Source organism: Fulmarus glacialis, unplaced genomic scaffold, assembly GCF_000690835.1.
Source record: "Fulmarus glacialis isolate BGI_N327 unplaced genomic scaffold, ASM69083v1 scaffold46123, whole genome shotgun sequence".
Taxonomy (NCBI): domain Eukaryota; kingdom Metazoa; phylum Chordata; class Aves; order Procellariiformes; family Procellariidae; genus Fulmarus; species Fulmarus glacialis.
Window position 1 is genome coordinate 181 of NW_009205705.1, and position 14,346 is coordinate 14,526.

Sequence of the window (14,346 nt, forward strand, 5' to 3'; positions counted from 1 at the left end):
GGGGCTGGAGACTTGCTTTGCTGCTCCACTCTCCTGCTGAGCCCCCCCGTGAAGGTGGGCAGGTGGAGAGGCGAGCACCCCAAACACAAACCCTTCTGGAAGGGCTGAACCAGTGGGTGCGTTTGCACAGCAGCCCAGGCCCCCATCGTGCACACACCATACTCCTCACTTTCGAGTCTGAGCATGAATTTATGAAACTACACACCCCTGCAAAGCAGAGCTTCAGCTGTAACGGAGCAGGAGGAAGGCTGCAGCAGCAATCTTCACTGCCTTGCTCCTCTGTGCCCCACTTTGCTTTTGACACAGTGGCAACCACTGGCGAACTGCTGGTTAACCACACCCAGGGCTATTTGGGATGTCCTAGTCTCTCTCATTGACCTGCAGATACCACCCCAAAGAACAGGTATCCAACAGGTCCTGTACCGTACCTGTCAGACTCGCACAGATGCCCTAGAAACCACATGGCACCTTAATGTCACCAGACACCTCTGTTCTAGCAATGAAATCCCAAAAATACGTGCTAAAAATTAATTTAGTAACCGTGAAGAGAAACTAAATCATGCAATATTTTGCTGTTAAACAGGTAATCTGCCAGATAAGATTTGTAGATACATCCTCTGCAGTATGGCAACAACTGCTAGCTGTGGAAGCCCGTTACCTTTGGCAGGGAAGAGAAGGGGAGAGATCCATGCTTTGGTTAGAGTTTATTTTACATGCATTACACAGAAAATTGAGATAGTTTGGGAGTAACAGTTCTCCAGTACAGGCTCTTTGCCCATCCCTCATTCTGCCCCCCATCCAGTTTTCTGTCCTTTTCCATTACATTTTCATCTCTTCCCACCATATTAATCCCAACCTTCCCTCCATTTCTCCTTTGCCATACACACCTTGCCCGTTTCCCACCCCAGCTCCCGTTTCTGCCCTTGCTGTCATTATTCCCATGGCCCTGTATGGTCAGTGACTGCCTCCCCCACTGCTGCCCACTCCCAAGAGGCTCCGTACTAGTTCAGAGCATTAAGAATGTATTACTGCACTTTTTTTTTCTTTACAAAGGAAAATAGGATAAAAAAGCATAAGCATAATCAACTTCCTAATATTTCCAGCAAACTGCACTACTGGGCTTTAACCAGATTCAATGAAATCTCATTTCTCCCAACAATTTTTTTAATGAGTGCTCAAGAAAAAGATAATCTAAGAATGACAGGAGACTGCTATTTTGCTTTTTAATACAAACTGAGAGCTCATTTTCTTTCCTGCTTGTATCAGAGGCAAAAAACCCCAAACTTATCTGCAGCAACTGTAAAAACAAGATTTGAAGAGGTCACAGCTCCTTCCATTCCCTATTAGGAAGCTTAGGGCTTTAAACATTTGCTACACTATGGAGACTAATCCTAAATGTGAACTAATCTAATGTGTAACAAAACCAGCGATTTAAAACACACAATGATTTAAAACACAAAATGGAGAAGAAAAATCTGGAATTTAAAAAAGACTTACTGTTTAGATGAAGAGTTAGAAACAAGGAACTATCAATATTTTCTTTTTTTTTTTTTTTTTTACATCACCAACACTCAAGCAGCACACCAGAGGCACTGCAATCATAAAGTTAAGAGGGTCTGACAGCTGAGAACAAGGCAGCTCCATTAGACCAAGCCTTTACAGTTAGCAAGTTCTCCAATTCCTTTTAAAAAGAATTTTGATTTCTTCTTCTCTGGTTTTATCACTGTTTCTAAGTAACATTAAATGACTTGAAGTGCAAAAGGTTGGTAAATGGAACGGAAATGGTCTTGCACTGATAAGAGATAAGAGCTGGTAAAAGCTGGAAGTCAGTGCTTAAAGACAGATAACCAGTTGCACACATGCCTAGTTCATGGTGAACATATCAAAACTGGCTGTTTTAAAACAGTAATACAGATCGAGCCTTGTGGGCTAATTAAAGAGAGCCAAAGGCATTAAGAAAAAAAGATTACCAATATGGTTTATATAGGGCCAAGCTCAAGCAAAATAGCAGGGCAGTAGTAGAAAGCCACTGCAGTTTGCACCACACTTCATCCTGCAGTTACATGAAGCACCTGGACTTTTCAAGCTCTAAGAGGGAGGCAATTTCCATTGCTCTATCTTACCAAGGAAGCTAGCATTTAAAAGCCAAAACTGTTATCAGAGTGGCCACCCTGAAGTCCCTCTAGATGGGTATCTTGTCTCTGACCGTACCCAAAAGCAATGCCCTTTATTAGGTATTACAAGTGGAGTGAATTGGGGTAGTAGATATATAGGAGTATTAGACATATGGAAGTATATAAGGGCATTGGGGTCTTTGAATATTGGGATACTAGAAGTAGAGTGAATTAGAAGCAAATATGGGAATACTTTAACAGACATGATACTTTCCTATAATGCTCTCCCAGCTTCCAAGCACATTCAGCTCAGGGACTTCCTTAGCTGGATTTTTTTTTTTTTTTTTTTTTTAATGTGCTTAACAACATACAGTCTTTTCACCCTGTTGCTCTTTGAATGTACACAAACCTGTAGCATCTAGAAAAATCATCAGGCGAAGAGTTCCACTGGTTCAATTACCACTGTGTTAAGAACCTTCCTTATTTTTATCCTTGCTCCTACTTGCTAATTTTGATGCCTCCCTGTTATTGTACTGCAGAAGGCAAACAATGGATTCCTATCCATCCTCTCCTTAGCCCTTGCCATGTTGTGTTTCTCCATCATACCCTGCAACCCCTTAAGAGAACCAGGCTCTTCCTCCTGCCTGAAGTATTGCCTTACTTACTCGTTCCCCACATAGGGGAACATTTTCAAAAATGCATATTGGAGCATCCAGATGACCAGGAGTCTGATTACTCAGTTTTAACCTATTCTTCCTTAAAGAAGAATCTTCCCTGCTCCAATGGTATCCCTTACTGGCCATCTCAAACCCTGAAAACTTACTTTTCAGGACATACTATCTTGTGAATGAAAGGGTTTTCCACGTGACTCTTCCAGCACTTATTCACAGCAGCATTTTATAGAAACATCTCTGCCTCAAAACAAAGAGATGCAACAAATAGTTTCCAGCTCCCCAAAATAGTTGCATTTTTTTGAGCAGTCCCACGAATCTTTCTTTTAATAAATTCCCATAGCTGGGCCTGCAAAGCGGTTGTCAGCTTTCAGGTGAGGAGCTGCAATCGTTTTCTGGCATATTTTTTTGCACATAGTCAAAACTGCTTCCCTAATTGGTGGTAACCATCACTTTCTAAGGAAGATATCAAAGGTTATTCCTCACTTTAAGAAATACTCATTTCAGTTTCTCTCTCCTACAGAGAGAAACACAGTCCAAAACACAGAAGAAAATATCCAGTGAATGTATTTAGTAGCATATTATTAAAAATATTTGTGTTTTGGACCACTTTTCAACACTGCAGTGAAAGCACATTATGGCGGGAAAGCACCAAAATGGAAAATGTTTTCCAACCTCTTATATGTTGAAGAGATTTTATCTTCGAAATGTGAGGAGGAGAAAACTTCTCCTTTGCATTGGTTTCAGAAACAAACACTCAAGCTGCCTCTGAAGCCTTACTTGCTCAGTTTCGGTACAGCATGGGAAAGCTCCTGGTTACACTTTTTTCCTGGCCTCAAGTGAAAGGGTAAGATACATTAAGCCTTTAAAAAGGAAACACTTTCCCATGTCATTTTATTTTCCAGAGACTGTGTGAACAAGAACGTATTTTAAAAACTGAGTTTTGAGTAAGCGGTTCTCATTTCTTAAAATTCCTACTGCTCTTCTATTAACAAAATTTCACTACTTTCCTGAGTCATCCAAGAGCCCTTCTACTAAGATCATGGGAATCAGGTTTGAAGTTTTTAGAAGTTAAAAATATCTGTATTTTCTTCTTCCCCTAGAATCACATATTTTCCGACCTTTCAGGCTGTCTTCCATATATCAAAGATGCAGTACACTTTTACACCTTTGATATCACTTCAGGCTACCCAACAATCAGGCATACTCAGTTTTTCTGTTTAGACATTGCTTCTAGGAACATAAACAGTTTGACTACAGTTTATAGCAATTCTCCAGGTCAAAGGAGCTATACTTGCAAAAGCTATCTTTTGGTTAAACTTCATTTAAACTACAGCTTTGCGAGCATAGGAATGTCACCTCAGAAGTCCTGACACTAAGTGGCATCCCCTGGCAGCAAAAGGTCCTGTTATTGATGTGGCCATGTCTGGACGGTACAAGAGGGGAGTTTGGAAGTGAAGAAAGCTCACACAAATTTTCACCGTGCACACAGGTTACTTACTGCCAACGTGCTGTCTCCAACATTTGATGCAATGAGTCCCTCAATTGTGCCATATTCTGCATCTCTAGAATTGAGCCTCTCCATATGGTTTTTCTGTATTCTCCGGATGATCAGCACAGCTACTGCAGAAAAAACTATCAACACTATCACAGGAGCCAGTATAACAATGATTAGTGTTTCCACGCTGTAACCTGCAGCTTCTCCTTGAAAGGTTTGCCCTTGGAAAGGAAACGGGAGGGAGGGGAAAAAAAAAAAAAAAGAGAAAAAGAAAAGAGAGAGAAAAAAAAATTTGTGAATTCCCAGAGAAAGTCTTTAAAACCAGTAGCACTGACACCAACATTTAACTTGGTAGCCACCTAGTCTAAAAGAGAGGCCAGACACAGCCAGAGTGAGTGTGCGCTTACACAAAGGGTGCTACCACAGCGACTCCCAGCAGAGCTGTCAGAACAAACCCCACCTGTGACTGTGCAATTCTCCCAGAGGCAGTAACTCAGTCCTGATCCTCACTGCGCACTTTAACCCTATCATTCATCCAGCAACCTGGATCATTCAACCTGCGGACATCAGATGTGTGCCAGTGGGCCCCAGGGTGGGGAACAAAGTAGAAAGGGCCTCACCATGTTCATTAAACCCTTACTTTCGCTAGCACTGAAGCCATCTCACTCCCATCACATCAGGTGAAAGCCGGACCTTTTTTCTTTCTCAAAATTCACTATTTATTAATTAACCTCTCACCTTTAGAAGAGGGCAACTGTGCAGGACTATTCATGTTGCACAGGTATCCTTGGCAGCACTCAACAGCTTGGTCAGGAGATGGAGGTGTTTTGCACGTCATTTTCCCTTGTTCGTAGACTTGGAAGCAGCCTTTCTGGTAAACCTTAGCACCGTCATTAATGCTCAAAGAAGCAAAACATTGCTGGCCTTGGCAACGATCTCCATTCCCACAGGACATGCCTTCACACACACATTCGTAGTGGACCATATTTAGCTTCAGCTCATCATCTGTAAAAGGGGAGAGTTGAGGAAAAAACCCATCATATTCTTAATAGCTTCAGTTACAGAGAGATAACGAAATCATTAGACAATAAAACCTTCTGTTTAAGGGAAGAAATATTACTTGCAGCTAGTGCTGAAGAACCACCAAGTAGGAGCTAACGGTACTAATTTAGTCGTTTCAGCAAGACAAAGATTAAGAGCTTGTACCATCAAAGAAATACCAGTCATATCTGCCCACTCCAAGTACTCAAATTTCGAGGGTTCAGTGACATTTTACATCACCTCTCGCACATACACTACTGCGGGTATACAACATGGGAGGGTCATCTACACAGAGACACTCAGCAGAGGAAAAAACCTAACAAAGTGTAAATTTAAAGCAGATTTGCTAAACCACATTATATTTCTATTCGGAAATAGTTATTCTCAAGCATTCCAGAAATGACTAACTAAATCAAATTAAGGCGATTTAAATTTGCAGTGGACACAGCTACACAGGATTTAGCGGGTTTAACTAGCTTGCTTGAAAAGTAAATCTGGACCGACTTTCCCAGGAAGACAAGCCTTTGAGGAGTACCTTGCGAGTCTGAGTAACCGAGGAGATAAAAAGTAAAGCGAGCAGCAGCACACACTGTCAGCAGGTACACCACCTCCCTTCCAACTCCAGATGCTTCGGCTAAGTGAAAGGAAGAACTTTTAAGAGAACATACAGAGTAGGAAAGTAAACTTCTAAGTATCCTCAGCAAAGTGTCCGGAGATCCCTAGCTGGGACAAACCCACTCTCTCTGCACAGAACCGCACACACTGCTGCTTTCAGGAATGGCACGTGCCTTTAAACACACAGCACTGGGTCACTCCGGTCTCTGCAGGAGAGGACACCACTCTCGACTAGTTAGTGGAGAACACTGGAAGCTCCTCAGTTTCCTGGAAAATACAGATGCCCGTGGCAGTAAACAGCCATGTGCACTCACAGATGGCTGAGAAAAGAGGCACAGCTGTGGAGGACAGAACAAGTCGCTGCTCTCTGTTACACACATCCCGTGCACACACACATGTTTATGGCAACTTAACTCATATTTACATTCTCTTTTTCAGTTCTAACACACAAGAAAAATATCCAGCCACAAATACAGTGGACACTCCTAAAATAGCAGCTGAGCATACCATGTGTTGGACTTTTTCAAGCCTATCATTAGAGTCTGCCCACTGGGAACATAACTCGGTTTGTTTTCCGCTTTGTTTTCCTCCCCTCCTCCCACAATGAACAAATACACAAATACAATTTTCCATTTTTGAACCACTAACAAAAACTAAATTAGGGAAAAAAAAATCAGACAGCATCTGTCACATTGATTTCAAGTTCTGGTATACACAATCCCAGTCGTACACATACCAAATAATAACTTCGCTGATTTTGTGGAACTTTTTTTAAAAAGAAAAAAAAATTATGCCAAACATTCCTATAATCAAAGTTCTGTTCCTTCTCCTCCCACAACAGCAACAGTAAAACACAACTGGTATTGTAACTCACAAGCCCTTAATCTTGGTTCGTCTGGCTGGAACTGCTAAAGGCATTCAAAGCCAAAGACCCTCAAGGGACTTCCTCCCAAGGCATGGTCACAACCTGCCGAAAAGAGTACCAGATCCATACCTTTGGCAAGGACAGCCTTCCCCAGAGAGCCCTTTAGCAGCAAGGATTTCAGTACCTCCCAGTGGGCGAGACATTTCTGTTGTCATTGACAAACACTGGCCTGTGAGGACAGAGCTGAGGAGGTTTGCAGGCTGCAGTAACAGCCATTTCAGCTGTTAAGCAACAGCAGAAATAGCTGCTCTACGGAGTAGGACAACTAACCTGAGAGCCATACCAAGCCCACAAGGAAAACTCATCTGGCTTGCAGCCTGATCCAGCCTAATGCTTCCCTCTTCTCTTGACCCAAGGACCCTCAGGCAAGCAGAGGAGCAGTTCTGGCAGAAAACCACCGCCCCCCATGTGCCACCTCCTGGGGGGGCTCTGCAATCCCAAAACGGGCCAGGAAGCGACTGCGCAGCCACAGGGCGGTTAATCAGCCCATGCAGAGCATCCCCTGACATCCCTTACAAGCAGAGAACTAAGGCATTGCAACTCCAAACACGCTACCTGTCTTTTGAAAAGATTGCTCTAGTCTGAAGGCAGGGTGAGTGATCTAACATGACACACAGGCTGTGGATCCATTTAACAGAGCACGAAGACGCAGTAATACTGACTACACATGAACTGCTGCAGATCCTGATGAGTCCACGGACCAATACAGATCAATTATCTGCTGTAAAAATGAAACATTTCTGGTAAAGAACTCCTGGGTTGGAAACAGAGACACTCTCCTTCATGACTGTTACTATTCCTTATGCCCAAACTGCTCCTTTCTTTACTTAGTTGGTTTTCCAACTCCATGGTATACTATCATGTACCAGCCAGCCCTTCCCTCATTAATGCTCCTGCAGTGCCACACTCACTCAAAAAATAGGTTAAGCTTTACCCAGGCAGGAAGGCTTGTTCAGGCTGCAGAACCAGCCAAAGCACTGTCCCTGTCCTCCCATTCCCGCCTCTGCAGGCCCCCAGCTAAGGCAGAGCTGCAGGTCAGAAGCCGGAGAGCAGACAGACGGGGCGATGCTTCAGTGAACACGTACAAGCTAAACACTGTACTATACCCACAAAGCCAGCTATGAAGGGCTGGATATTCTAGCCGTATTTCCCCAAAGTGAAACCAGCTGCACTTGCAAAGCACAGTTTTGTTGGCATACGATGAATCTGCAGCAGCGGCAGAGCTGGACCGGGTGATACTTCTCCATAGCTCTCATGAGCATGGGTGTGCGAGCAAGTCTGCGGGACAGATGTGACCAGCAAATGCCACAGGCCAGCTGCAATCAAGAGGTTATGGCTGAAGCAGATCAACTCCCCCAAACACACACACTCAGAGCTAGGCATCTACTCAATAACAGGTCCAGGCGTGGAAGGCTGTCAGGCCAACTACATAGGTAGCAGTCAGGCAACACACAGGCAATAAGCCAAGCTTAAAAATACTTCCATTACCTAAACAACATTCACTGCATATATTCTTGTTTCGTAATACAGAGACTCATTGCTGCACTTCTGTGGCCCATACATATTGTGCACATGCACACAAAAATCTGACTTGCCACACAGATACAGAGATTTGCATTAACTTCTCATTAACTAGTTTATTAGTTCATTGTCATGAAAGTGTCAAAATTGAAGCTCCTTTATTTTGTTTGCTTATTCACTCTGTGAAAGTCAACAATTAAGAGTGCTAACTCTAATTGCCTAGGTATTTCAACAGAAGAACCACCAAGACACTCCACATTCTAATCAGTAAACTGGAAGGTCCAGCGTTTAACCCTCTCGGCGACCGCCTGGGACACGTTACGCTGCGTGCAGTGCTCGTGTGCAGGCACACAGCCCCAGCCGCCCCAACCTGAATCCACAGGACACCGAACCGCAGACGCTGAGAACGCAGGCTAAGGATGGAAAGGGTTAGATGCAAGGAAACAAAGACAAATTATTTACTGCTATGTGAAGTTTATTTCACACAACCAGTTACTAATCTAGACAGTTTTATTTTGTATTTTATATCCAATTCCTGGATTGTAAACATTGTTAACTGTTTGGGAAAATACCAAACAACTTCTCTCAAAGGAGAAATACACTACGTATGTTTCTAGTAACACCGTAATTTAGAGGTGATCTCTTCACATTTAGAAGAGTGATTCATTTTCCATCGAAACAGCTAGTACAATAGGCACTTGGCCACTTTTTCGTATTGGCACTACAGCAACACAGTTTCTTCAGCTACCTTTGACTTGAAAAAACGCTTATGTTAACTATGTGACATGGTCAACAAATATTGAATTGAAATAATTTTAAAAAGCATAAAAAAGTAAAAACATATACACACCATAGAGTCTCTATTTTCTTTCTAAAGACACAGACTCTTAATTATATTACGTGTACCTTTTAAAGAAGGGCTTTAACAATATCAAATAACTTCCTTCCAGGGAGGCACCACCACTGCATATTCTCCCTTTCAAAATTTCACCTTGCAGATAAAAACTAGTACATCTTATTACACAGATATAATATATATTTAGCACATACATGCCAGCAAGTGTTCAGAGGGGTAACCTACGTGACACAAGACCTCTTAATATGTGGCTGGAAAGCAAAAAAACCACAACAGGTGGCCAAGGATAGACGGAGGTAAACAAGCCTTAAACAATCTACTCCTTTGCTCACCAAGACGTGACTTTATAAGGCACAATTCCATCTAATTGATTCCTCTTTACCGAAGAGCGAGGCAAAGCAAGGAGGAGTGACGCCCCCAGTCACAAGCGAGAGGGCAGAGGAGACCCGTCGGGAGCTCTCCCTCCAGCCCGGCCCGCAGCTGTGCAGCAGGAAGGCGCCGTGCCTCCGCGGCCGCATACTGAACATGCACAGACACTGCGGTCATCGGCTGACCTCGGGCACGCGCGGCCATCCCAGCCCTCAGAGCCAGCGGGCTCCGGCTTCCCACCCCGAGACCCCTCGGAGCTGTACTGTGGTTGTTATCCCCCTTGTAGGCTTGCTGCTTGGCTCTGAGTGGGAGCACCTGCTGAGCGGGATCACTCTTCAAGGGGAAAGCCTTGAAATCAAACCAGAAAGGTTACAAATCACAGGCAAAGCTTATCTCAGAGTTCTTGGAAGCCACGGAGTTGCTGAAATGTCTGGTAGAATGAAAGGGACTTCACGCTTGAAGGCCAAAATATTTAAAAGCAGCAATATTCTTTTTTCTTTTTAAATTACTAGGATTGGGGGAAGAGGTGGGATCTGCTAGGGCTTCATATCATAATGAATTGAAGAAGAAGGAAAGCAGACTTGGAAAAATTAAAATCTCTTTAGAGTCCATTTAATCGTACATTAGACAGCTCTTTTTTGGTTAGCTTCCCTTTATGATTCTTAGCCATCTCAGGGAAACAGAAAATAATAAGCTTGTAGAGATGACTACTCCATTCAGAGTTTTATTTTCTCTTTCTCAATGCATACAGTAACAAGCATTATACAACAGCTATAATAATAATCACAGAATCATTTAGGTTGGAAAAGACCCTTAAGATCATCAAGTCCAACCGTTAACCTAGCACTGCCAAGTCCACCACTAAACCATGTCCCGAAGCGCCTCATCTACACGTCTTGTAAATACCTCCAGGGATGGTGACTCCACCACTTCCCTGGGCAGCCTGTAATAATTTATTTTATATAGGATTTATTAATTTAACAAAAGCCTTTGAATTTTCCAGCACTAAGAAACAGCTGTTTAGCCTTATTATTGTTCTCCATATCACAAAAAAAACTAAACCAGAAAAAGCACAGGCGCTAGGGACACTGACAGTCAGTCGGAGAGCTCCAAGGCCGGGCAGAGGTGCCCGGCTCCGCAGAAGGGCAGCCCCCCCAGCCCAGCTGCCGGAGAGGGGGTTCGGCTGTTCCCAGAGCCAGCTTCCAGCGGCCGGACAGTAGTTTCTGGAGCTCCAGTAGCTCCCAAACGCTTCCTGGCCATGGTGTGACACAAGACCCCTTCCAGCTCCCAGGGCCAGGAGAGAGGCTGGCTTTGGCAGGGGAGAGAGCAGTCAGACACGGCCCCGAGGGCTTCCCCAGTCACTAGGGAGGGCAGAAGCATCGGCAGCATTGCACGCGCCGTGCTCCTAACACTGCCATCGGGATCAGGAAACGGCACCTGGGCACCGTCGCCAGTAAGGGAAAGACCTCACACTTGCAAGCACAGGCATTACATTATTTAGTCAGGGTTTAGCTTCTTGGGAAAAAGAAGAAGCCTCTTCCCCCTCTTTACAGGGCTAATAAAGAAGTAACACAGAAGTAAGTGCTGTAATAACCCTTTAGAATAAAAGGATTTTCTGGACACTCAAGTAGGGAAGAGACGTGTAGAATTCTAAGTGCAGAAACTCAAGTTTGATTTTTTTGGGTTGGGTTGTGGGGTTGCCTTTTTTTTTAAAAAAAAAATCATGTTTAATCTCATCTTCTGAAGCCTAGTAGCAATGCAGAAATAGTCAGAGTCTGCCCCTGAATGCTACCCAAAGATATGCCTAGACATTTTTCGCTCATCAAAAATGCAAAAAACCCAAACTTGGTCCAAATCCCAGTGAAAAGAAATGGACTGATCTGTGACAAAATACATGGGGGGGGAGGGGGAGATCAGAAGGCTTTGTGCCTTTTTTTTTGTTATTTTGTGCAGAGGGAAGACGAAATAACTGTTCTCCCCCAAAACATCAACTTTTTAAAAAATTCAGAAAAAGCACATGGGAATGTTAGCAGGCAGCAGAGGATCAACTTTCATCCCTCAAAGGATCTCCAAAGGTGCACTCCTCCTTGAAAAACACTCCAAACACAAGTCTGCGCTCCTGGTCTTACCACCTTAGCAGCATAGGCTGCTGGCTCATAAGCTCCGAGCAGCACTTAGATGCTCAAGGAACAAAGTGGTGAGTTCTCCCATTGCTACTACATGTCCGGTTGGTGAAGAAGCCAAAACCTAGATGAAGAGATGTAAAGAAAATTTGCTGAGGGGTCCACTAGGTCTTTCTGCCTCCCCAAACACTCCTCTACAACCAGCTTGTAAGTAGGAAACTATTTCCAAAGGAAACAAAACAGCATTACTACTAGCAAATATAAAAAGAGGGAAAAGCAGTATTATTTAAGTACATTAGACAGGTAGTTGCTCACAGAAAAAGAAAGTATGTGGAGAGGAGAAGGGAAGGAATAAAGCAAGAAAGTTAAGCAACACTGTCACGTCTTTTCTACAAAGTCTGTCACGGGAGCTCTATCACCGTGGGAGAGAAATGCAAGCCCAAACACAGAGTTCTTTAAAAAGTATTATTGGACAAGCTCTCCCTCAGCACAGCAGCTCCACATCGTGAACAGGAAACTCTGTTCTTTGTAGATGTCCAGTTGGCACAGGCAGATGGACAGGAAGAACACAACATCTGCACATCTCTGCTCGCACGCTCCTGCCCCCACACAAACTCTGTCCAAAGCCCATTCCAGCAGCACATCGGGTCCAGCTCTGCCTTTGCTCCCAGACAAGGCACGATCCTGTACCTCCAGTCTTAGTATCACAGGCAGCCAGGGAAAGAAAGAAAAGGTCTTGGCATGGGTTTAGTAACTCTTCTCTTGCTGATCACTTATGGGCATCTTTTCAACAAAAAGATATCGTTCTAAGCTCTAGAGCCTACTTTCCTTTTTTAAGCAGAGTCAGGTCAAATAAGTAATATTTGAACACCTGTAGCGTAGCTTTGGAAGGGTAGGGAGGTTGGTAATACTGCTCTATAGGTTGCACTCTGCAGGCAATCCAAGTGTCTGATTCCACACATCGTACAAGAGAAATGAAGCAGAACCTCAGACTTTAACATGCATCCTTCCCACATGTTTCTCTTCTTCATCTACTGCTCCTCATGTTAAGGATGTGAAAGGCAGGTGGTTTAACTTTAAGATTTTAATATAAGCAGCTCTGAAAGCTGAAAAAACCTTTGAGAAGCAGACAGCTGCACTTCAAGAGTGATAAGAAGGTAGAGTGTGATAACTGCTACAAACCTTATTTCAAGATAATATTGTACCAATGACATTAGCAGTTTAATGTATTTCCACTAACATTCATCCAGCATTCCTCCCCTTTAAAATTTTGTCTCAATTTCCTATTCATAGATATGACTAAAGTCAACCACTAGACCTCTGTGCATTTTTAATATTCGCCTTCCACCATCCATTCTAACATTCCATCTAATATACCCTGACTTCTATTATTTGCATCAACATTTGAAAATAAATGCATTTCAGCAGAGTATTTCAGAAAGAGATTTCACAAGGTAAATACAAAAGAACATAGATATGCCGTAACAAACACTAGATACACCTCTCAAGTCACTTAAAATTTAAAACTGAGAAAAATCAAGTTACTCACACAAAACCTTTATTTAACATTTTTAAAAGGCTGTTTGCAAAGTAGCAAGTATGCATCTTTCAGGAGGTCATCTCCCAAAGCATCCAGAAGACCTTCAAATGAACTATTCCTGCCTCTCCACAGCAGTGGAAATACCCTTCTCCGATTTTGCTGCGGCAAATCTTAAATGCACTGCATATCATAAAACCTTTATGGGCACACAACTGCATAAACGATTTACAGAAAAGTCACTTTCCATACCCAAAGACCTTACTAGAGCAATCATGGAAGAGTTATCTAACACCATACTAAAATACCCCAAAGAGCTTTCCCAGAGAAAAAAAACTTGGCTTTTAAGAATGCAAGCAACAACTGCACCTCAGCCATGGGCTAGAAAGGCCTACTGGTTACATAGCTCAATAATTTGCCATTCAAACATGGTTTCCCATTTCCCTCCCCAGGCCCTGGCAAGACCTATGCCAATCGCACATGCTATAGATTTTACACATAAACGGGCAACGAATATCCTTTGAAGCGACTTGAAATGGAAAAGCAGACATCTGATTCCTGAGAGGAACATGCCCGTGCTGTCAGCCCGTGAAGCGAGCAGGGTGCCGTGGAGCAGCGCCAGGCAGCTCCAACAGCTGAGCCGGCGCTCGAACCCGGCTCCTCCCGCAGCAGACAGCTACGGCACCGCCACGCACGTCGCTCACCTTGCCAGCTCGGGGAGGGGAACGCCATCATGATCAGCACAGGAAGAATCATAACTCCATCCACCATTGTAGAGCTGCAGAAAGAGAAGAGACATGAGAGCTTGTACACTTGTCTTAAAACGTAACCACCTCGAAATCAGTCTTTAGCAACGTCTTTCATCAATTCCTTATACAAAACGCAGAACAACCAAGGTTGATCGGTCTCCTTTTTACTGTGTCTTGATTCCTAAGTCGTTTCCTTCATTTATAAAATTTGTAATTTACTGCAATTTCTTAAATCTGATTTTTTTAGAGTCACAGAAACATCACGTCCAACTACAGTGCATATTTAGAAGCATGCTAGTAGGAAAACATGAACCCTTTCAGTACCAA

At 43.4% G+C, this 14,346-nt stretch overlaps 1 protein-coding gene across 1 annotated transcript; it reads right to left on the reverse strand.

Annotated features, from left to right (window-relative positions):
- Positions 1–360: 360 nt before the first annotated feature.
- On the reverse strand, positions 361–14,048 carry LOC104075092 (activin receptor type-1-like). Its single transcript, XM_009575469.1, has 4 exons — positions 13,975–14,048; positions 5,022–5,288; positions 4,287–4,504; positions 361–417 (listed from the first exon to the last, which is right to left on the reverse strand). The coding sequence occupies exons 1-4, from the start codon at positions 14,039–14,041 to the stop codon at positions 361–363; spliced, it is 609 nt and encodes a 202-aa protein (XP_009573764.1). The 5' UTR covers positions 14,042–14,048.
- Positions 14,049–14,346: the final 298 nt, after the last annotated feature.

Bases quoted from the DNA above. Each gene is read 5' to 3' on its own strand.
- LOC104075092 (XM_009575469.1), bottom strand. From the start codon at position 14,041: ATGGTGGATGGAGTTATGATTCTTCCTGTGCTGATCATGATGGCGTTC. The intron at 5,289-13,974 runs GTGAGCGACGTG...CCCCTTTTACAG, and splicing joins CCCCTCCCCGAGCTGGCAAG to ATGATGAGCTGAAGCTAAAT. The intron at 418-4,286 runs GTAAGTAACCTG...GGTACGGTACAG, and splicing joins TTGGAGACAGCACGTTGGCA to GACCTGTTGGATACCTGTTC.